This window comes from Pagrus pagrus (genome assembly GCF_965226575.1).
Source record: "Pagrus pagrus genome assembly, chromosome: 14".
NCBI classification, from domain to species: Eukaryota; Metazoa; Chordata; class Actinopteri; order Spariformes; family Sparidae; genus Pagrus; species Pagrus pagrus.
In genome coordinates this window covers 1,899,744-1,924,390 of record NC_140198.1, presented here as the reverse complement: position 1 = coordinate 1,924,390, position 24,647 = coordinate 1,899,744, and the positions used below count along the sequence as shown (strand labels likewise).

The 24,647-nt window shown below is 41.7% G+C and overlaps 3 protein-coding genes across 3 annotated transcripts in view; 1 reads left to right on the top strand and 2 right to left on the bottom strand.

Annotated features, from left to right (window-relative positions):
- nup98 (nucleoporin 98 and 96 precursor) overlaps positions 1-24,647 on the bottom strand; it is a 159,687-nt gene that overhangs the window by 50,921 nt on the left and 84,119 nt on the right. The window lies entirely within an intron of this gene.
- LOC311269008 (odorant receptor 131-2-like) lies at positions 8,301-8,912 on the bottom strand (the record flags this gene model as incomplete). The annotated part of the gene is made up of 1 exon (XM_084372990.1): positions 8,301-8,912. One exon carries the CDS (start codon positions 8,910-8,912, stop codon positions 8,301-8,303), a length of 612 nt encoding a protein of 203 aa, XP_084229116.1.
- Positions 19,642-20,733, top strand: LOC311269007 (odorant receptor 131-2-like; the record flags this gene model as incomplete). The annotated part of the gene is made up of 1 exon (XM_084372989.1): positions 19,642-20,733. The coding sequence occupies exon 1, from the start codon at positions 19,708-19,710 to the stop codon at positions 20,731-20,733; it is 1,026 nt and encodes a 341-aa protein (XP_084229115.1). The 5' UTR covers positions 19,642-19,707.

Here is a 24,647-nt window from a genome sequence, read left to right as displayed (position 1 = left end):
TTGTCATTAATTTAAATGACCATAAAAGTTTTTAATAATTAAAAAAACTGACTTTATTTCTATCTGCTGTTGTCCTGAATTTGTTTGAATCATTTACCTGCCCTAACGTGCATCGCTGGGCGGCTTTGCAGGAAACACAGTTCTTACATCACGGCAACATCATTTGACTGGGGAACATAATTTCACACAATATTGGAACATATCTTCTATCGCGTCAATGACCGGTCAATACAGTGGCTTGCAAAAGTATTCATACCCACTGAACTGTTCCACATTTTGTCACGTTACAACAACAAAAGCAAATTTATTTTATTGGGATTTTATGAGATAGACCAACACAAAGTGGTACATGATTGTGAAGTGGAAGGAGAATGATACATGGTCTTCAAATTATTTTACAAATAAGAAACTGAAGTGTGGCATTCATCCCCCTTTACTCTGATACCTCTACATAAAATCCAGTGCAACCAATTGCCTTCAGAAGCCATAAGAAGTCCCATTTGCAGTTTGCCACAAGCCATGTGGGGGCGACAGCAAACATGTGGAGGAAGGTGCTCTGGTCAGATGAGACCAAAATTAAAGTTTTTGGCCTAAATGCAAAACGCTATGTGTTGCAGAAAACTAACACTGCACATCACCCTGAACACACAATCCCCACCATGAAACATGGTGGTGGCAGCATCATGTTGTGGGGATGCTTTTCTTCAGCAGGGACAGGGAAGCTGGTCAGAGTTGATGGGAAGATGGATGGAGGCAAATACAGGGCAATCTTGGAAGAAAACCTGAGTCTGCAAAAGACTTGAGACTGGGGCGGAGGTTCACCTTCCAGCAGGACAACGACCCTAAACATACAGCCAGAGCTACAATGGAATGGCCCAGCCCAAAGTCCAGACCTAAATCCAATTGAGAATCTCTGGCAAGACTTGAAAATTGCTGTTCACAGACCCTCTCCATCCAATCTGACTGAGCTTGAGCTATTTTGCAAGGAAGAATGGGCAAAAAGTTCAGTCCCTACATGTGCAAAGCTGGTAGAGACATACCCAAAAATACTTGCAGCTGTCAATTGCAGTGAAAGGTGGTTCTACAAAGTGTTGGGCCTTCCCCATATATTGCAAACAAAGGAGAGGCCCGTAAGGAAAACCAGAAGCCTTATGCTGCATTCCAGATACATGGGAGACCACTCGCCCGAGTTGCAAAGTGGGAAATCTTGCAGCTGTCTCACGACATTTCACCGAGGCACGCCCCCTTTTGGTCGGAATATCCACTGTCCGACTTGGTGCTCCTGAGAGTGCACCGAGTAGAGTGAGGATAGACAAATGACTAGACAAACAAAGATGGCTGCGCCTGTAATTGATGTATTTTCTTTGTATTGTTTGTATTGTACTTTAACTTTAATGTCAATTTTAAATGCTCTTACACACTTGATTACATTGCTGCTTTAATCCGGTCACCAATTTATGCATTGCACGGTCTTGCTGTGCGTGCAATACAACATACAGTTTTGTTTTCGAGCTGGTTTGCTAAAGAGGCTAATGTAGCTAACAATAACAATAACAATGACAAACTTTAATCCGCTCCCTATTGGACCAAAGTTGCCGCAAGCAATAAAACTCCATCAAGATGACCATGACGTCACTCAGGGCTTAAAGGTCAGGGAGCCCCGCTGTCCGTCGCATTTCCTAGGTAACACAATGCTGTGAAGAAGCTCCGGTTTTATTCAGCAGTTGCCATAAAGGGAGTACATTTGGTGAGACGTTTCAATTTGCTTGACCTAGGCTACAGTTCCTAACTCGCTGGACGAGACAGAGACTGTTTCTTTTTCTTTTTGTTGGAATATTCTTTAATACGTTTTTTTCAGATCCATAGAGGAACGCTGCACAACCCAGCCATTCTTCACCACCTGCAGAAGGAAGAACCTTCTTCAGAAGGAGACGGAACCACCGAGGTCCGGTCCTTCAATCCGATCGATCCCGCTGTTTTGCTGCCATCATTCGCTGCCAGGATGCTGCAGCTGATCCAGCGCATGTCCAAAACAAGTTGGGGTGTCGAGTTGGACAGGACACACGCCAGTCGCAACGAGCGACCCAAGTAAGAGGCTTTTGTTTGGGCAGTCCCCTTGCCAACCTCCGACTGAGTGAGAAACGACTGTGTGCATCTCACGGCTGTTGCGTTATTCTTTGTTGTCTGCTAAGCGTTTGCTTATGTTCTTTCCCTTTTAGTAACCTCCACAAACACATACACATCCATATATACATATTCGGGGTGACGTAATCTTATGAGCGACGTGTTGGAGACTTACGGTTAATAACCTCGCTATAACATAAGATATATGTGTCTCGTGATATCTTCCATTCATAACTTTAGAGGGGGACGCCTCATGGTAGCACAGTTACCTTTCTGAAACAGTAGGTCACTTTCCCTCCAAATTCATCTTGTGTGCAATCAAGTGCATATGAGGCCAATGGTGGTGTAACCATCGCCTTTGTTTCAAACCTCACGCGCTTGTTAAAGTGACTACCTTTGGTTGACATATTCAGTCAGCCATTTTGAATTCAAGGTACACAATTCAGCAAAATCAATATCATCCTCTTTGAATTCGTGTCCACGCGTTCGGCCATTTTGTCTTACGAACATGACTTCTCCAAATCACGTTCGGCCATTTTTGTAGTCTTACGAACGTGATTTCCCCATAGTCACATCCTGCAAATTTGTAGTCCGACTAACGTGACTTCCCAAGTCACGTTCGGCCACTTTTGTAGTCTTTTCAAGGGACTCACTGTCAGCCATTTTCACTCAGACACACACACACACACACACACACAAACACACACACACACACCGATCTACATCCATTCATATATCTGTGCTTGCTTATGTTGTTTTGTAGAATTGCTAGTTGTAGTAAGCGACTGTTGTTTGTTAAAAAGTAAAAAAAAAAAAAAGTAAGTGTTTTGTGGATCGAGGACGAGCGTTAATAAACACTGTTGATTATAATTGAGCAGTTTTCTGTGATTATTTTGCACAATTTGATGTTATAATAACGGCTGGTTGATAAGTTCAGTGTTCAGATTTACGCCTTCTATTTCCCTCATTATTGATATTTCTGTAATATTAACAATTGTTGATAAACTTCAGGCATTGAGACTAAACGCATATCATTTGATTGTTGATCCCTGATTCCAGGGTGGCGCTCCGGTGATTATTAATGAATAGTGATAACATACATTTCATTGATTAACATTAATAACTTGATTAATAGTCAATAATTAATTAATATTCCCAATTGAATTTCAACAAAAGTACTGACTCAGGGGGGCTGTATGCTTTTGCACCCCCAACGTGCGATCAAGCTTGTGAAGCTACTTCAAACATGGTGTGTTTTCGCTTAGCAGTTACACTTACACTACAAGTTTTTGGCTTAAAAAAGGGTGTTACTGAACACAGGTAAACTCATTGCGTTGATGTAATTTTCTGATTGTTTTAAGTCAATCGCTTTGTTTGTTTAATGTGAAAATGTTTAAGTTGCTTACTTTAAGGTGCTGCTTGTTCCATTATGTGAAACTTTTTATGCTGCTGTCTTGGCCAGAATTCAATGGGTTGATAGTTTTTTAAGTCCAGCCACCCTACGGAGGAAACTCTTTTCTGCCGCCTGTATCTGTGATCAGCTCGTGACCAGAGGTGTGAGTTGGAACATAGATGGAGTGGTAAATCGAAAGCTTTGCCTTTCGGCTCAGCTTCCTCTTCAAGACAATGGTCTGGTGCGATACCCACAAAACTGCTGACGCCACACCAAACCGCCTGTTCATTTCACGCTCCACTTTCCCATCACTTGCGAACAAGACCTTAAGATATTTATTCCAGTTATTCCATTACATCTGTCGGCCTGGCTCTACTCGGTTTGACTCGGCGCAGCAGCCCAGCACAGCAAGGATTTGCATTTCCACCACAACTGGACTACCTGCTTGAAGGTGTGTCTTAAACCAATGATGTGCTTGTCCCGATCCCTGTAGTACTAGCGCAGAATCACCACTAACAAAGTGGCTCTGTTTATTCAGTTACAAACACATTTAATTTACGCTAACTTCTTCACAATAACATGACTCCTGAAACAGCACAAAGTGAACACGATGAAACAGTAAAACACAGCAGATGTTCGAAAGAACAAATAGGACGAGAGAAACTAAAAAGATTCAGTTAGACGCTACAAAAGTACTGAGAGCTGAACATGATATGACTCCTGAAAACAGCTGAAAGTGAACACGATGAAACAAATTCAGTTTCAGTTACTGAAGCTACAAAAGTATGGAGAGCTGAACACACTGACTTTTTAAAACCTTTCTCTCTCAGACACAGACATGAGGTGCGTATCCATCTGAGGGGGAGACAGGTTCTTGTTACGGGTTGGTCACAGTGGTGATTCATCACTGTGGCCCACTTGGAGGTGGTGCGGCCACAGCTTGGCCCTACTCCGGAGCAGGTCCATCACTGGTGCGGTACCAGTAAAACTGGTGATGCAAAAAGAAATCAGCGTAGCTCAGTTTGACCCAGTATGGCCAAAAGTGCTAGTGAAAAAACAACATTACACTCCTATGCATGGGACAGGAGGTAACCCTCCAACAGGAGGGCGCAATCCACTGTTGTCCTGCAGGGAAAAGTGTTTTAGCAGAACGTTATGATGTCACAGTCAAGTTGACCTTTGACCTTATATGGACAGATGTAAAACTTAATCATTTTATCCTGTTAGACATTTGTTTGACATTTTTGTCATAATCATTGTATGGTCACAGCAACTGTTACCTTTGAACCACCTAAATCTGATCAGTTCATCCCTGAGTCCATTGCTAAGGAGTGCTGCTGTGCTTCTTCAATCCACTGAAACTACTGCACGGATTCAACTTAATGTTTGATTAAGTATGAGTAAACAACTATGAGTGTTGTGACAATTTTATGTGGAGATTTGTTAAGAAATCAACTTGATTAATTGCTGATTTTAGTTTTTGTGAGTGAGCATTTCCTCTGAAAGCAGATATTGTACAAGAAGACAGGTCTGATGGTCTGGTCTCTGACACCATAGATGAGAGAACTCAGACACCTTGGAAGGATAATAAGACAAACATAGAACACAATCTGGATACGCACAATTTTTATCCTGTCCATGTTTTGGGAGACATAGTCCAGCAGGGCATTGTGTGTAGTTGAGGAGAGACTGAGGCCCAGCTGCACCAGATGCAGCAGCAGTGTATTATGAGCTTTTCGGGCTGAAGCTTTATCTGTGGAGGTTAACATGGCTGCTACCATCACACCAATATAGGAGAAACTGACTGCCACACCAGCTGAAAGAAACAGAAAATAAGTAAAGGATTTGTCATAAAGAGCAGAAATTGAATCAAGCATCATGCTTTCTTTGCCACAGAAGTCTGTCATCTGCAGGTCCTGTAGGTCTTTAAATGAAAAGATTAACACAAGTACTTGAATGAGAACATTTAGTGAACTGAAGGCCCAAATCACAACAATAGCCATCCCTGTGTTTCTGATGGTGATGATGGTAGCATGCCTCAGTGGGTAACACACAGCTACATATCTTTCCAGAGACATCACCACCAGTGTGAGAGGAGAGATCACAGTTATGAGCTCGCTGAGCATGGTGAAAACACCACAGACAGGATATGTCAGTGTTAATCTACAAGCAGCCAGTATGTACATTAACTGGCCGTGTACCAGCAGTACAGTGTCTGCAAAAAGGAGGTTATACAGAAGAATGTAACGGGAGGTCTCACGAAACACAGATTTACTCCTCAAGGTGAAAATTAAAGTTCCATTGATAAAGAGGAATGCACAACATGGCACCGTAGTCACAGTGGAAAAAAACAGTAATCCCAGTAACCCCTGATACTGCACTCCAACAGTGACGTTCATCTGAGACTGATCTGTATATGACATCTTCAAGCGATACTTACTTATGGAGCATAAAAGCACAATTAATTCTGTCCAGTTTATATTGGTAAAACAATGAAGATTGGTCTTTGGAGCAAAATCAAAACACATCCACAAACATACTACTCTGTGCAGAGAGGTAGCAGGTTGGATGCCATGAATAGGCAGAGCTGTTCTGCATGGTTTCCCAGACCTCCCGATTTTTTATGATCTCTGTCCTCACAACAAATCCACGTGACACAATCACGTCAGAAGAGAACAGCCTTTGCCCAACTTTGAGAAATAATGAGGAAGCTAGTAGTTAGGTTTTTTTTGTTCTTTTCCTCGCTGCTTCCATCTTGTCAGTCTACTTCCTGGAGATAGAGAGAGGGAGTCTGAATTTGGTCCAATCCTTCTATTCTCTTTGCCCATTTACTCAAACCACTAAAAGACACTGTCCATACCACCAGGTAACCGTCTTCTGTACACACTATAATAACCGTGTCTGATAAAGAGCTGTAAATGGCACTGGCAGAGGTAGAGGCAAAACATAAAGAAATAGTGCAAACAATTGGTGAAATCATGGATACTATAATGACAGCCTCAGGCTTTCTATTCTTTTTTTCCATTTACTTCTTGCGGACTGAACAGTCAAAGTGATTTTCTCACCATCTGGCTATGCCCTGATCCAACATGCCCAGTTGGTCAAAAGGGCCAATTGTGCCAACGGACACACCGCAAATACTAGGGCAGCATACTAGGAGGGAGCAATCTCTGCTACGAGCCAGAGAGAAGTGTTTATGCAGGACGTTATGATGTCACAGTCAAGTTGACCTTTGACCTTATATGGATAGATGTAAAATTGAATCACCTCATCATTTCATCCTGTTAGACATTTGTTTGAAATGTTTGTCATAATCATTGTATGGTCACAGCGACCTTTACCTTTGACCACCTAAATCTTATCAGTTCATCCCTGAGTCCAAGGCCCAATCCCAGTACACCCCTTGCCTCCACCACTTGGCCCAAACCCTCCATTTTGCATGTTCATGCCTAGAGGTCAGGTGTTTCAATTCTTGTGGGGATAGAGGGCTAGGCTTAACTGTGGTTTCTGTTATTGTTTTGTTTTAGTTTCTGATTTTATTAGTCCACGAGTCTCATGAGTTTGCACTTATCTTTAAGATATCTAATTTTTATCTAAAATATCTCTTTTGCATTAAAGTGTCTCAGAGATTTCTTGACATGTTACTGCAAAGTGTTAACAGTATCTAATCTGAATGTGTTATTTCCTATCCTGTACAGTTTCGTTAATTCTAGTTGCACCTAAAGCAAACTGGGGGCGGCCTATGTTGGCCAGGCTCTTATTACCACGACAGATGAATGCTGCAGAGTGACAATTCTGTGTCAATAATCCTTTTAATAATCCGTTACACTTATAAACCATATGATTTTCATCAATTTTATCATTATACAACAGTATATGATCAAAATGAATACATGTACTGAAGTGCACTGACGACGTTTTGCCGCTGATCCTGAAACATAATGTCCTCAGTTTGCAACTGCTCAAGGACGTTTGCTGAATATCTTTCCCAATGTCTTACCCTTCAGTTCTTCAGTTTCTTTTCGGATAAATATCTAGTAAGTCTTCAAGTGCCCTCCTACTGAAGCATTTGACACACAGTAGTATATGTTAGGAGTTACAACTATGCATATAACATACATAACAATTTGTGTGTAACATTAAATGACTTCTTCATGGCAAGTCCAAACTGTCAAACTATGTGAGGTCAAGAAAATTATTCATGACAGAGTTATAATGGTCTCATGACAGCCAACTATAATTAGGCCTGCTATGACAGGATCTGTTGTCTTAGTTAATGTCCGGGTGTCAAAAAAGACATCTCAAACAATGTAAACTTTGTATTAAAAATAACATAACTGACCGAATGACTCATAATGACAACCAATATAAACATTGTTAAGACTCTCTATGTTCATGACAGGTGTTGCGTCAGTCTTATGCACACCCCTTCGAATAAAGTATTACCAATAACTTAAATTTTATGTTCTTTGACGATATAAGTGCTTCTTTCGTGTTGTTGTTTCCTTTAATCATAAAAAATGTAAACTGAAACATAAACCTGTTTGGTGTAGCAAAACAGCTTAAAAAATAATAATTCTGTCTATACTGAACTATAAAAATGTGATAAATTAAAACTGATTACCACACACAATGATTTGCAGTATATGAGCTGAATGCAGCCTCAGGGAATTTCAAACAGTAGTTGTTAAACAAACGATCAATGTTCTTGTCATGAAACTGAGTCTGTCTTGCTCAAACACAACAGCCACTAAAAAAGGCTCCCTGAAGACTTGACAAAGCTTCATTTCTTAGCCTTTGCTGAGATGGGTGATCGTTTCATTCGACAGCAGAGATGGTACATGAGGACCGGTCGGATGGTTGGATCTCTTATGCCATAAACGAGAGAACTCAAACATCTGGGGAGGAGCGAAACACACACATACAAAATAACCTGGATATACCTATGTTCTGACCCTGTTGCATTTTTTGAGGTAGCTTTGAGAATTGGGTTATGTATAGTTGAGGAGAGACCGAGGCCCAGCTGCACCAGATGCAGCAGCAGTGTGTTACGAGCCTTACAGGCTGAAGCTTTGTCTTCGGAGGCTGACCTGGCTGCTACCATCACGGCAATATAGGAGGAAATGACTGCCACACTAGCTAACACAAACAAGAAACAAGTGTAGGCTTTATCATAAAGATCAGACATTGGCCCAGGAAACATAGCTACTTTAGAACAGAAATCTTTCATCTGCAGGTCCTCAAATGGAAAATGTATCAGCAGAAGAAGTCGAGTGAAGACATTTAGTGAACTGAAGGTCCAAACCACACTGATAGCCATCCCTGTGTTTCTGATGGTGATGATGGTAGCATGCCTCAGTGGGTAACACACAGCTACATATCTTTCCAGAGACATCACCACCAGTGTGAGAGGAGAGATTTCACTTGTGAGATTGGAGAACAAGGTAAGGACACCACAGACAGGATATGTCAGTGTAATTCCACAAGCAGCCAGTATGAACAGTAACTGACTCAGTGCCATCAGTACAGTGTCTGCAAAAAGGAGGTTATACAGAAGAATGTAACGGGAGGTCTCACAAAACACAGATTTACTCCTCAAGGTGAAAATTAAAGTTCCATTGATAAAGAGGAATGCACAACATAACACCATAGTCACAGTGGAAAAAAACAGTAATCCCAGTAACCCCTGATACTGCACTCCAACAGTGACGTTCATCTGAGACTGATCTGTATATGACATCTTCAAGCGATACTTACTTATGGAGCATAAAAGCACAATTAATTCTGTCCAGTTTATATTGGTAAAACAATGAAGACTGGTCTTTGGAGCAAAATCAAAGCACATCCACAAACATACTACTCTGTGCAGAGAGGTAGCAGGTTGGATGCCACGAATAGGCAGAGCTGTTCTGCATGGTTTCCCAGACCTCCCGATTTTTTATGATCTCTGTCCTCACAACAAATCCATGTGACACAATCACGTCAGAAGAGAACAGCCTTTGCCCAACTTTGAGAAATAATGAGGAAGCTAGTAGTTAGGTTTTTTTTGTTCTTTTCCTGGTTCGTTTTTGTTCGTTTCCTTGTTCGTTTACTTCCTGGAGATAAAGAGAGGCTTAGTAAATAAAACAGTTAATAAAACAAATGTGTAATGCATTGTAAGCCTACTTTGTTAAATGTCCAGTAAAGATAAATAAAGTATAATTGTCGATAGATAGATCGATAGATAGATAGATAGATAGATCGATAGATAGATAGATAGATCGATAGATCGATAGATAGATAGATAGATAGATCGATCGATCGATCGAACCATCTGGCTCCGCCCTGATCCAACATGCTCAGTTGGTCTAAATGGCCGATTGTCCAAAGGACATACCGCAACTACTAGGGCCACAGATGCACACTGATGGCTCAGCGGCCGACTGTTGGACTGGTGTGTCAGGGCTCTGAGCTGGAATAGCTCCACAGAATATAATCCAGAAGGCATCCAAATCCCATGCTGAACCAGCTAAACTAGCTCCTTTCTACACACAAAGTTGAACTGCAGGGCATCCAGGAGCAGGTCAGTTATGGCTTTGAGGTGGTTGAACACAAGGCAGCCCTTTGCAAGGGTTCTGTCTCTTGAACAGTCTGTGAACATCCTTTTCCAGGATGGTGAGAGTTATCAGTATGGTGGGTGTTGATGAAGGTTCTCAGTCATCCAGGTCATTGTAAATCTAAGTGCTGTATCGTAGACAACTGGACTTCAGTTTCTTAAAGACATTTCACCTCTCATGCAAGAGGCTTCCTCAGAACTAAGGCCCCTAACTGCCACACCGTATGAAGACCTCTCCACTGTGCACTAATGATCATATAACCTTAGCAAGGAGCTTTTTGACTGCCTCACTGACCTATTTCTGAGAGACTGGCTACCATTCCCCCATTTCTTCCAACTCAGCTTCCTTAGTAAGGGTGTGATCGGGTTTAGGAGTTCCCGAAAGTGTTCCTTCATCTGTCCAAGCATAAGATTATTGAGGTTGAATAGATCTCATCCGTCAGCTTGCCAGAGGCTCTTTGAAGCCAAACAAATGTTTCTCTGTGGCCTCCCAAAACTCTTCACAAGCCAACAATTTTTCACTTAAATATTTCATGTGTATTAGAGCAATTTCAAACTATCTCACAGGCAGAACCCAGGGTATTCAGGAACAATGTTCCTCAAGTATAGCTGTAGTATAGCTGTAATTATAATATGTATTTAAATATGCTCAATGTACTCCCTAATATATTGCCATGCTACAACAGGCAACCACATACCATTGTCTGAAATAATAATTAGAAAATGTAATCATAGTCAAAACTAATATTAATAAATTGCCATTATTATTACTACTGTCTCTAGTATGGTGTTTTGCAGTTATACATATGGTTTGTCACAGCGGTTTTTCTGTACCCCAGCAACAGGAGGACTACTAGTAGTAGCAAGACTTGTTAAGTACAATCGATGTCACTGCCTCTCTATTTCATTACTTTCAAACATATCAAAAAAGTGGAAAACCATTATGTAATAATGGAGGGTGCAATTCTGCTGTGGCGTACCCCCAGACCTCCCAGCAGTTTTGGCACAAAATGTTGATTCAGCGGCTGAAGCTTCTTAAAGGCGTATATTCAGCATGTAGCGATAAGCTGAAGGTATTTCTTTTTTTTTTTTAGTATCTATTTTTTTGCCCTTTATGGCTTTATTTTTACAGGACAGCTCAGAGAGGTGAAAGGAAATGGGATGAGAGCGAGGGGGGACGACACGCAGCAAAGGACCAGAGGTTGGACCCGAACCCTGGGCTGCTGCAGCGAGGAGAGGACTTCTGTACAGGGACCCCTGCTCTACCAACTGAGCTAACCACCGTCCCGAGCTAAAGGTATTTCTAAGATTTTAGTATTGAAACAAGTCCTGTTGTTCTTTTGGTGTGAAACAGCAATTGGTTGAGTCTATCTTTCACACCGAGATCGATTATGAAGATGTGTAGTATAAACTGTTCCTAATTTGTTGTTTTCCAAAATTCAAAACTGAACTGGGAATGAAAGCTTTTAAGTTTTCTGGGACATGGTCTGGACCAGCTCAAGATAAGCTAGGTCTCCCTTGTTAAAGAGATCCTTGATCTCAGTGGGACAAGCCTGGTTAGATAAAGGCTTCAATAAAAAACCCATGTTTTACTGTGTAAAATATACCGAATGTCGTGTTGTACCACTTTATTTTTTATGAAAATCTGGTCAAGTGCAGCTTGGTGTACAATTTTGAACAAAAAGGTGTTATGTTCTTATATTGAAGACTGAAGTTAAGTTTTCTCTATTTACTTTGGACTTGATTAACTTGGTAAACTTTGTCCATCATTTGTCTCCACAGAGATACGTCGTCATGTCTCCAAGAAGAGTCCTGATAAACACCCACAGGAATCATTAATCATGTCAATATTTACTGAAAGCATTAATGAGTTAGGGTTTGAATATTTAATGTGTCTAAATGAGTTATCAGGAGACTAGGTCAGATGGGAGGGATTTATCACCTCAGAGTGTTTTCAGAAGCTGAAAAACAACATTGCAGCAACAACAGTCACACTGAGATTTAGGAAAGGGCTCTGGTCAATTAAAGAAACATGTCCCAGAACATGAAGACCAGCGATTCTAAACTTGGGGGAAAAGACACATGGGCAGAAGTGAAATCAACTACAGACACCTACACCTTCCCTTTAATTTTTTTATTATGTATTTCAAGATATTATTCAAAGGATGTTTTGATTGATTAAAGTGCCCACTGGCCATTAGAGGATCTACACCTTTATATCAGTGGTTTCAACACTCAGTTGCAGTTGTAGATATTTTGTAAGAAGATTAGAGGTAATATGGCAGGGGTCAGTGCTTTAGTAGGAGTCATTAAATTATCTTTTTTTTAATTAAAATGTGCATTTATTCATGTTCGTTTGATATGAATGATACAAAAAAATGCTAGTCCAAATAACTGTTACAGCTGTATTGTAACAGTTTCACCCATGAGCAGGTGGATTTAAGGGCAGAAATGTAAAATACACAAAATAATTGTGTTTTTGTAAAAATAGTGGACAGAGCCACCTCACGTCACCCACAGGTTTCTTTAGAGCCAAAATGAAGCTCAAAGTTGGTGGTAGCAGCCGTCGCCATCTTGGCAGTGCCTGACACCACCTAACTCCCAGCTAATCAAAATGGGCAAAGTGGTGGAGGGTGGTTGGAGCTGAAGTGAGCCTAGCTCATTAACCAAGCCCACCTAACAGGAAGCTACCAACCTAGCTAAGGCTAACAAGCTATCTGTATTCACAAAGAAAGATTACGCCTCATGTGAATCGCGTTATTCGTACGTTCATTGAGTAAAGTGCATTTTCCCTCCACTCAGCAGTCAAATAAGAGAGATCTGAAGTACATTACAGGTGTGAAAATAAATCCACAAACCGAACACTGACACTAGAAGGCCTTTTGCGTTTTTAGTGGTCACTGTGGGAGAGGGTGAGACCAGGAGTGTACATCAACGCCAGATGCCAATAAATCCTACACAGACCTTTACTACTTACTAAGAGGGATTGTGGCACATAATTAGCAGTTCAGTGGGAAATGGTGCACTTTTGTAACAAAACAAAATAAACAAAGGTTACGAGAGATTGTTGGGGTATGATAATGCATGTACTAAGTGTATGTCATAAAATTGCATATAGATACACATCACTATAAGTCTCACTACTCACAAATCCAGATCAGTGGTGCAAATGTGTAGAACAATGAAGAAAAAAACAAAGTAAGCCAAGGATTAGAAGACCTTGGTGTGTCTCATTTTCTTGGGTAAGCCCGTTCTTGCTGGTTCTGACTTGAAGGCGGAACAGCTCAGAAGAGCCTCTATGACTTTGTGATATTGTTTTGTTGTATATCTAAGGGATTATCAGGCAAAAAAACTATGCAGCCACTGTTATATTCATAAACACTGTACCCTACTTACTCCAAATAACACATGCTATGCTTTCATTACTTTGTAAAGTTTACCGAATTTGGCACTACAGTGCGTTGGGCTGGCAAACAGATGATGACCAGTCTAAGACAGACGCAGCACATGTTTGTCTCTGTCCAAGCCTTACTTAGGGCTTAGAGGACAGTTTTTATTTTTCAACAATAGTTTAATGAAGGACAGCTTGAAATGTGAAACATTATTTACATAATATAAAAAAGTTAATCACGGTCATGCTTATTTACGAGTTCAGACATTTAAGATTCAAGTTAACTTTCGTAGGACAGACATGACGATGGAAGTTTTCTCTATTAACTTTGGACTTGTTTATGCTTGTTGAACTTTGCCATACTGTCTCCACACAGGTACACATCATCCCCTTTCCACTGAGATTACTGAAAGACAAACACAGGAGGCATTAATTATATCAATATTTAATGAGAACATTTACATGTACAGGTCTGAATGTTTAATGCCTCTAAATGAGTTATCAGGGGATTGGTTGAGATGTGGGGATTTCTCTCTGTGGTACCTCAGAGTATTTCACCAAACTAAAAACAATATTTCCATAACAACAGAAACACTCCTCATTATTTCTAGTTCACCAAAGTTTTACTTTTACTATCTTGCATCTCAGTTTTCTGTTTTGTTTTGGGTATCAGATGTTAGCAGAATAAAATAAAACCTAATGTAGAAATCTAGACATTCTACAGCTATATAGTAGCATACCATTTTTAAGACTGGTGGAGGAACAACACATGGCCATCAGATATCATATCCAAATTTGGCCTTTACGGAAGAAAAATAAATGGTTTTGCTGAGGCACCTGTCAATCAAGTACATGTGTTTAAAGGACCAGTGTGGAGGATTTAGGGAGATCTGATGGCAGAAATGGAGTATAATATTCATAACAACAGAGCATGTCCATTGTCTTCGATGCTTGTGGTTCCACCATACCCGCAACAGCGCGTTTCAGAAGTATTCCAGAAGCTGCTCTCCACTCTGCTCTGCGGAGAAGACTCGCTAGGTTTATTTTTGAGAGAAGCAGACAATAGCCGCATCAAGCAGCAAAGAGCAGATTGAGCCAAGCAGGAGGTCAGACACAGGAATGACATATGCCGTTGGAGGGTGACCTCCCACCCCATGCATGGGAGTATAACGTTGTTTTTCCACTAGCACTTTTGGCCGCACCGAGTCAAACCGAGCTGCGCTGATTTCCTTTTGCTACACCAGCTTAACTTTCGCAGCACTAGTGATGGACCTGCTCCGGAGTAGGGCCAAGTCGTGGCCAGCCTGTCTCTAAGCGGGCTGCGGTGACGTCTCACTACTGCAGCCAACCTGTAACAATAACCGTCTCCCCCCAAAAATTTATATTCACCTCATGTCTGTGCAGGACACCTGGAAGAAAGAGGTTTTTAAAAGTCAGTGTGTTCAGCTCTCAATACTTTTGTAGCTTCTAACTGAAACTGAATCATGTTTAGTTACTGCTGGTGAAAACACACCATTCATAGTAAAAGTTTTTAAATGACTAAATAATGGGGGGCTTTTAATGTGAAGAAGTTATAATAAATTAAACATTAGCAAGCCACTTTGTAAGTGGTGAGTCTTCAAAAGTACAACGGGATCAGGACAAGCACATCATTGGTTTAAGACACACCTCAAGCAGTGGCAAGTCAAAACAAGTAGAGCCAGGCAGGCAGATGTAATGGAAAAACGGAAACAGAACATTTGGTACATTTTCAAAATAAAAGACCCTGTGCAGACTTGGGTTTTCAGCACAACAAAGTCATAAATAACAGCAGAAAACACAATTAAAACTGACAAACAAGAATTAATGCTTAGCGTTTGTATGTCTTGTATGTTTATTCCTCCAGGAGTTCTGGCTCTGCACCAGACACCTCCAGAGCCTGACAGCTTTGAGTAGCTGAGCAGAAGATGTCCCTCCTGGTCCTCCACACACAACACATTACATTTTTTTCTTGAAATTTTCAACTAGCCATTTCCCAGCCTAGCAATGACTTGAATTTTAGGTATAGACGCACTGCATTATTTGGGCCACGTCGAAGAAAGCACAGTCAATCCTGGCTGACCCTTGTCACCCATTGCTCTGTGAGTTTAAATTGCTTTCACCTTGTTGCAGATATAATCTGCTGAGATGCAGAACCAATTGATTCAAACACTGATGGGTCCCTGCCAGTAGCCCTTTTCACATTATCGCCGCAGCGGCGGTTCGCCAATTCTCAGCCGTTGTTTGTTCACACAGATCAAAAAGAGGCATGACGGTACGCGTCATGATGATGGCAATACGCGTCATGATAATGGTGTCTGTGTGTTTTTTTTCAACGCGTTTACCCCGGTGTCCTCCTGTTAATGTAGACATGAAGCCACTGACTGTTTATAATCATATGGATGGTGTTATAATGTGTTGTCATTGAGATCCTGACCCACCAAACATCCTGGTGACAAAGTTACGTTTTTTTCGCTCTAAATTACTTAATTGCCATCAGTAAACAGGACGCTGTCTGACTCTCTCACTCGCGGGGAGGGATGCTGTTTTACTGAAGTCGTGACATGGTAAGTATTTTGCCGTGGACAGACGCTGTTTTTCAGGCAGAAATGTGACACAGAGTCGGTAGGACAGACAGACAGGGGGACAGACACTTCTCCATGTAAAACTGCAGTATTTTTTTCCTCATAAAAGTTGCCAAAGACAGCACCAGTTACTACGTTACTGTTGTTTGGTCCTGTAACGTTGCTTTGTGGGACATTTCTCTTTATTTTGTTGAGTGAAAGATCTGTTTAGTTATTAGACTGTCAGATCGACACGCCCTAACTCCTCGCCGCCGGCTTATCCATTCACACTGGTTCGGTTCGTCAATACTGCGCCTCTGATACTACCTCCAGAGGCGCAGCAGAGGCGCAGCAAAATTTCCCCCCTCGCCGCATCTGAGACTTTCACACAGAGGAAGATGCGGAGAATTGGCGCAGGATCCCCGCACTCAAAGGGAAGTGTGAATGGGGCTAGTGTTTGGAGTGGACCAGCACTTTTACATTTTGCTCTTTCACAAACTTTGGCCCGACTGGCTTTTTTTTTGTGTATCGGCACTTCACATAAGCTGCCAGTACTCTCGTCCCATCATCTGTACCATCGGCGGTTAGATTGGTTCCCTATAAACCACAATTTCACTTTACTATTCTGTCTGCCACAAAATCTTACATGAAAATCAAGGCTGACTGGATCACCAGTCAGGGATCATAAAGATGACCTTGACCTTGTAAGCAGTGGGAGAAAATGGGGCGGGCATTATATATAATTATTTAAAAATAATTATTATATATTATGTTATATAAAAGAAGTTCAAATTATTCGTCATTCTGAACTCAACAGGTGTTTGTGGTGACATGATGAACTTTACTTTGTATGTGTTGCAGTTTACTGGTACAAAAAGCCAATAGAGTCTTTTTTTCTTCTCATATCCTTCTGTAATGTTGTCTGTGTTGCAGCCTAAGGCCAATGTCACCACCTATTTTCAGTATCTAGAATCACATGAGATAATGTTGTTTGGCACGTTATCTGTGGGATCAAGCTGCTCTTTCTTCTACATTAACAGTGTTTTGCTGTTCACCCTGAGGTCTTAGCAGGTGTTTTGTGAGACATCACGTTGCATCCTGCTGTTCAACCTGCTCTTCGCAGAGTTTCAAGGTTTCAAATCAGTAGTGCAGCAGATCCCTCTTGTGTTTGTGTGTCGCTCGGTCGCTCACAGCAGGATGTAAATACCGGTGTGTATCTATCGCGAGTCTCGTTCATCTTGTCCGGCGCAGCTTCCGTAGTGCAAACACTGTGAGGGAGACTCGCGTGAACGCGGAGCGTGCCTCCAGGCAGATATAGCATAGTGACTGTTTAGGCTAGAAAAATTTACTAAATGACGTTGTTTCGAGTAAACTCTGGATGTCGCCACTTCAGGACACTTGGATTGCAGCGGACGAGCAGTATGGAGGAATATTACAAAGTTTTTGTGTAGTTTTATGGACTTTTTCCTCTGGGGCGCCACTTACGCTCGTTATATGGATTATTGTTGCTGGAGAGTAGCCCCGCAGGTCTCCAGCTGCACTTTGAGGAATAAGAAACTACACCGGACTTCTCATCAGCATGTGGGTGAGTCGATAATGACTGAATTTTGTTTTAGAGTGAACTATTCCTTTAAAGGTCCGATTCTTAAGAAAAGTACATTTTTGAGTGTCATTAACAACTCGTCAAATACTGATGGTTTGGAATGGTAGGTCGGGTCCGTCACCACCCCAAAGCGTCAGTATTTGATGAGTTGGGAATAAAACTCAAAAATCTCCTTTTCATACAAATTGGACCTATAAAACATTCAAACATGAACTGATATTATCAACAGAATGTGGAGAAAAACACTGTGCAATTTTACGGCATTATAACAGTATGTTTTCTTGTTTTTGAGTAAATAGTTTGTCTGCAGTTTAGTGTAATGATTTAAGTACTGCTGGTGATGAAGCAAATTGCCCCCTACTGTATAATAAAGATGACCTTGACGGGGGCAAGTGTGAAAAAGACAGTGGTAAAGAGTTACATTGCAAATTTCTAATCTGAACACCATGCTGATGTAATGATATCATGTGGGACTGAACTGAGGACAAAGCATATATACCTTGTGTTGAGGGAAACACCAGCAGCACACCACTTCTGCTCTCTGTGCAAACAAACGTCCTCTAACTTGCTGACTTGACTGTTCAACTTTGATGAATAATTTTGAGCTTCTTTGACATGATGAACTTTACTTTGTATGTGTTGCAGTTTACTGGTACAACAAGCCAATAGTCTTTTTTTCTTCTCATATCCTTCTGTAATGTTGTCTGTGTTGCAGCCTAAGGCCAATGTCACCACCTATTTTCAGTATCTAGAATCACATGAGATAATGTTGTTTGGCACGTTATCTGTGGGATCAAGCTGCTCTTTCTTCTACATTAACAGTGTTTTGCTGTTCACCCTGAGGTCTTAGCAGGTGTTTTGTGAGACATCACGTTGCATCCTGCTGTTCAACCTGCTCTTCGCAGAGTTTCAAGGTTTCAAATCAGTAGTGCAGCAGATCCCTCTTGTGTTTGTGTGTCGCTCGGTCGCTCACAGCAGGATGTAAATACCGGTGTGTATCTATCGCGAGTCTCGTTCATCTTGTCCGGCGCAGCTTCCGTAGTGCAAACACTGTGAGGGAGACTCGCGTGAACGCGGAGCGTGCCTCCAGGCAGATATAGCATAGTGACTGTTTAGGCTAGAAAAATTTACTAAATGACGTTGTTTCGAGTAAACTCTGGATGTCGCCACTTCAGGACACTTGGATTGCAGCGGACGAGCAGTATGGAGGAATATTACAAAGTTTTTGTGTAGTTTTATGGACTTTTTCCTCTGGGGCGCCACTTACGCTCGTTATATGGATTATTGTTGCTGGAGAGTAGCCCCGCAGGTCTCCAGCTGCACTTTGAGGAATAAGAAACTACACCGGACTTCTCATCAGCATGTGGGTGAGTCGATAATGACTGAATTTTGTTTTAGAGTGAACTATTCCTTTAAAGGTCCGATTCTTAAGAAAAGTACATTTTTGAGTGTCATTAACAACTCGTCAAATACTGATGGTTTGGAATGGTAGGTCGGGTCCGTCACCACCCCAAAGCGTCAGTATTTGATGAGTTGGGAATAAAACTCAAAAATCTCCTTTTCATACAAATTGGACCTATAAAACATTCAAACATGAACTGATATTATCAACAGAATGTGGAGAAAAACACTGTGCAATTTTACGGCATTATAACAGTATGTTTTCTTGTTTTTGAGTAAATAGTTTGTCTGCAGTTTAGTGTAATGATTTAAGTACTGCTGGTGATGAAGCAAATTGCCCCCTACTGTATAATAAAGATGACCTTGACGGGGGCAAGTGTGAAAAAGACAGTGGTAAAGAGTTACATTGCAAATTTCTAATCTGAACACCATGCTGATGTAATGATATCATGTGGGACTGAACTGAGGACAAAGCATATATACCTTGTGTTGAGGGAAACACCAGCAGCACACCACTTCTGCTCTCTGTGCAAACAAACGTCCTCTAACTTGCTGACTTGACTGTTCAACTTTGATGAATAATTTTGAGCTTCTTTGACATGATGAACTTTACTTTGTATGTGTTGCAGTTTACTGGTACAACAAGCCAATAGTCTTTTTTTCTTCACATATCCTTCTGTAATGTTGTCTGTGTTGCAGCCTAAGGCCAATGTCACCACCTATTTTCAGTATCTAGAATCACATGAGATAATGTTGTTTGGCACGTTATCTGTGGGATCAAGCTGCTCTTTCTTCTACATTAACAGTGTTTTGCTGTTCACCCTGAGGTCTAAGCAGGTGTTTTGTGAGACATCCCGTTACATCCTGCTGTTCAACCTGCTCTTCGCAGACACTGCTGCACTGGTATCGAACCTTGTGCTCTACTTTCTGTCTTCTTTACGGATAAAAATTTCATATTATGCATGTGGTACCCTCATTCTGCTCTCAGTTTTCACTGTCACCATCTCCCCTCTCACCTTGGCTGTGATGTCACTTGAGAGATTTGTGGCTGTGTGCTATCCACTGAGGCATGCTACCATCTTTACCATGAGAAGCATGAGCATCATCATTGCTCTGGTGTGGGCCTTCAGTTTTATTCACATCCTGATTCGAGTTTTTATGCTGTTATATGTGTTTACAACAAGCTCCCCTGATCTGCATATGAATGACTTTTGCAGTAAGGAAGCAATGTTTTTTGCACCAATCTTTGATGATTTTGAAGAAGCGTATGCCAGCATTCTCTTTCTGTCAGTTGGTGTTGTAATCTTTGCCTCTTACATTGGTGTAGCGCTGGTAGCCAGGTCTGCCTCAACAGACAAAGCCTCAGCTAGAAAGGCTCTTCAAACACTTCTGCTTCACCTGATTCAGCTGAGCCTGATTCTTACCTCCACCTTGAACACCACCATCATGGTAGCCATCGCAAGAACAGTGGGGAGATTAGCCCTCATGCGGGTTTACAATGTATGCTTTGTGTGCCTGAATATCTTACCAAGATGTCTGAGTGCTCTCATCTATGGGCTCAGGGATCAAACCATCAGGCCTGCCCTCATGCAAAATCTTTGCTGTCGATGGAGATGCTCACTTTTCCGAAACAAGAGCCAGTAACAATTTCACGTGAATGCTTTTCAATACACACCCAACTTTTACTACATATTCAAAATGACAATAATAATAATAATAATGATATTAATAATAACAATAACAATAATAATCTGTGTTTATGCAGCCTACCATTTACAAAAGTGATGATTAGTTAGTTCATGTATAATGTCACATCAGTTACTATTTCTGTTTGTCTGCGAGCTTTCCTCAGTGAGTTATACAAATGTAATACAAATGTAAAATTGTGGAATAAGTATGTACAAGTATTTGGGTCGCCAAATATACCTGGTCAGCCCACCTAAGTCATCTATGCAGGGGAAACATATTAAATGTATTTATCTTGTAACATTATGGCAGTAAGTGTACTTAGTATCAAAAATATAAGTAAAAGTAAATTCAACCTAAACTATCTGGGTTTTTTTTTCATTATAAGGTTGCAGATAAATTATTTGAAAAATGGTTTTGGCTCTGATGCTGCATGTAAGCAGCAAAGTAACTAACTAAAGTTATCAAATAAATGTATTTGAGTAAAAAGTACAATATTGGCTTCCTGAGTGTAATGGAGTGGTAGCAGAAAATGGAAATAATAAAATACAAGTTACAAGTAAAATAAAAGTTCCTTAAAATTGTACTCAAGTACAGTACTTGTATTCAAGTAATCAAATGTACTGACATTACATTTATATATGCATGTATGAATGCATGGAAGTATGTTTGTATAACATTTGCCAGTATATCTCTATGACACAACATGCTTTGTGTCAGTATACAGTAAAAATGACAATAAAAAAATCGGTCCAGTTCCCCCAGTATTGCATTGGTATTGTTGTAATGTGACTGAATTTTTTTCACATTTAATGTTGATGTTGTCCAATGTACTGTATCATGTAAAATACTATTGTTTTATGTTTTCTATGAGTTAATCACAATTCTAATTCTAATTCTAATTATGTAAGGGATAATGTATAGTTCGGAGGTTGTTATGGAGAAATAAACCCCGACAGGTTGTATGGAACCCCGACGGGAAGCGGAGGGGTTCCATACAACCTGAAGGGGTTTATTTCTCCATAACAACCAACTAACTATACATTATCCCGCTTATTACACAGCCTTACTAGTGAAATAAATAATAAATAATCAACCACAATGATTCAGCAGCGGCAATGATTGGGCGGTAAAGTTTTCATTTTCACTTTCACTTTCAAGGCCGGCCTGAGAGAGGAGCTGGACAGCGGTGCTGTCTTGCGTATGTTGCTATATGTTGCCAGGGCGGATCAGAGCGCCGGTCTGTTATACTTGACGACGGTCATTATACAGAAATAACGGACCGTAGAACACAGCGATGGACCAATCAGAGAGCAGCATTCAATAGAGCCGTGTAATAAAATTATAATAATAATTAGTATTATTACAGTACTGTGATAGAAGGAAAAAGAACACAAGAGCAGCATGTAGGTTTTAACAGCCAGCTTGTGGTTCTATGAAGCTGTGCTTGGCTGCAATCTGTTGACATGTGAAGGATATTTTCTGTTTTTTTGGTATTAGCAATTATTTTCTGCTGGAGGCTACGGCCCTTTGTTGACAGAAGAAATATATCTAAGACTTTGTTTGTGCTAGACCTGCCTTTAGTCTTTTCAAAATTAAGTCCTCAAAAGAGGCCTGCAAGGTGTACAGCTTTGTTTGCTACATTAATTAAATTTGTCTGACAGTGTGTTTAATAGTGACACGTGAGTCTTAGCACAGAAGTTATACATAAATGAAAGCATTGTTTTGTTAGTGGAATTTAAATGTACTACAAACAACTTTTAACTGGTTATGAAGCAGTCTCAAGCAGGCTATCCCAACTGCCCAATATCCCTTTGCCTTTGTGCGGCCCAGCCTACCAGGGACATGTTGGACGACACCAGTCGACGACTGGCCACCGGACCCAGCCTGCTCCTCCTGGCATGATTTCTTGAGTGTCTCACCAGTGGAGCACCAGATGTAACATGTAGGTGACTCACACTTTGGCCTGCAGCCGCACCTGTTGGTGGGGCCTATGGCTGAGGAGGCATCTCTGTACTGGGCGCATGTAAAGAAGGGCCAATGGAACTATTTAGACTACTGCCGCCCAAGAGCCATAGGCACCATTTCCAGGTGACAAACAGTGTCTAGCAAAAGTGTGCTAGACAGGCCCTGAAAGTCTCTTGTTTCTTGAGGGTCAGAGCCACTGTGGTAGCCCCGGGTCTATAACCATGCCCAGCAAATGTGTAACCTGACATGGTACCAGCTTCTCTTCTCATGGTTGAGGTGAAGACCTAGGCCCTGATTATGCTCTAAGAGTTTGGCTACATGGTAGTGACCCTGGTCTCCTGTCCGGGCCCATATCAGCCAATCTACCAGGCAGTTTAGGATTCTGAGTCCTTTCTCACCTCAGAGGCCCAAAGGCTGCATCCATGCACCTGTCTTTTCCGTGAGGGTACATGGGGCCATCAAGATTTCCTCCATCTCAGAGGGGGAGGACTCATTTACGGCAGAAACGTAAACTTTGTCTTTAAAGGCAAGCTTCAGTAACTGCCTGTGACCCTGGCCGTCATTGCGAGCATAGCTCATTTAGCTCTTCTTGGGACACTTAGCTTGCTGAGCTACTGGAGTGGAAATGGCAGGCCTTTCCCTTTAAACAAGGGGCACCTTGCCTCCCTGATGTGACTTGCACTGGCATGATAAAGCAATTCATGCAGGAGGCAGGGTCCTTACGGGCTGTCATGGTCTGGCTGCCGAGGCAAGACAAACATTCACAAAGCTGCGACAGAAATAAAGTTTCTCATTATTATTATTCCTGCCCAGCTCCTACAGGCACACGCACACCCCAGCCTGCACTTGGGTGACCTTTTGCCATTTCCACCTTCTTTTTTTAATTTATTTATCATTTCAGATATAGGGTAGTGTGTATTTCATATACATATATTGTCACACTCTTATTTTGCGACATACAGTACATATGGAAAATGTAGCTAGGTGGAGAGATAGTCTCAATATGATATAGAACTGGTTCCAGAGTAGGCACTGGTTCCGAACCAGTACCTGAATGGCCTTAAAAAAGGGGTTTGTATCAATTGTTATGGTGCTAAAACAGTATTTACATTTACATATTTGTTATTATTCTTACATAGCCACATACAGATAAATTACGTCATTGTCATGCGACCCAGCTGCGACCCAGCTGGGGTTGATCAAGCCCCAGCTTGTGTCCAGGCAGCGCTACCCTACATGCCACGCCTCTCCCCTCCTGATCCACAGCCACCTCGACGCCACTTCTGCTGCATCAGTGGCCAACTTGATGGCCCTTCGCTGGCTGGCCCCTTTGATGCTCAGCATTTTGTAGGACCTGCAGAGGGATTGGCCCACAAATCCCCGGCATCCCACTTCAATGGGTTGGCATCTTGCCCGCCAACCATTGCTCCGGCACTCCTCCACTAGCTCCGAGTACTTTGCCCTCTTTCTCTCATTGGCCTCCTCCATACGGTCCTCCCAAGGCACAGTGAGCTCCAAGAGAATTACCTGCTTGGAGGCTACTGAGGTAAGAACAATGTCTGGTCTTAACGTTGTCTTGGCGACAGCTTCGGGGAACTTCAGCTGCTTCCCCAGATCAACTGTCAGCTCCCAATCGCGTGCCGTTGCCAACAAGCCAGAGGCAGCCAGAGTGTTTCGGGCAGCTGCTGTAGACTTCTCCCCAGCTCTGATAAAAGCGATGGTGTTCTTTACTGGGCGAAGGCTCTTGCTGTGGCTGATCCCACTGCAGATGGAATCCGCTATGGCTTTCACGACCTGGTCATGTCGCCAGCGGTAGTGCCCTTCGCCCAGGGCTTTTGTGCAGCAGCTTAGGATGTGCTCCAAGGTTCCTCTCCTCTGGCAGAGGGGGCAAGCTGGTGTCTCCA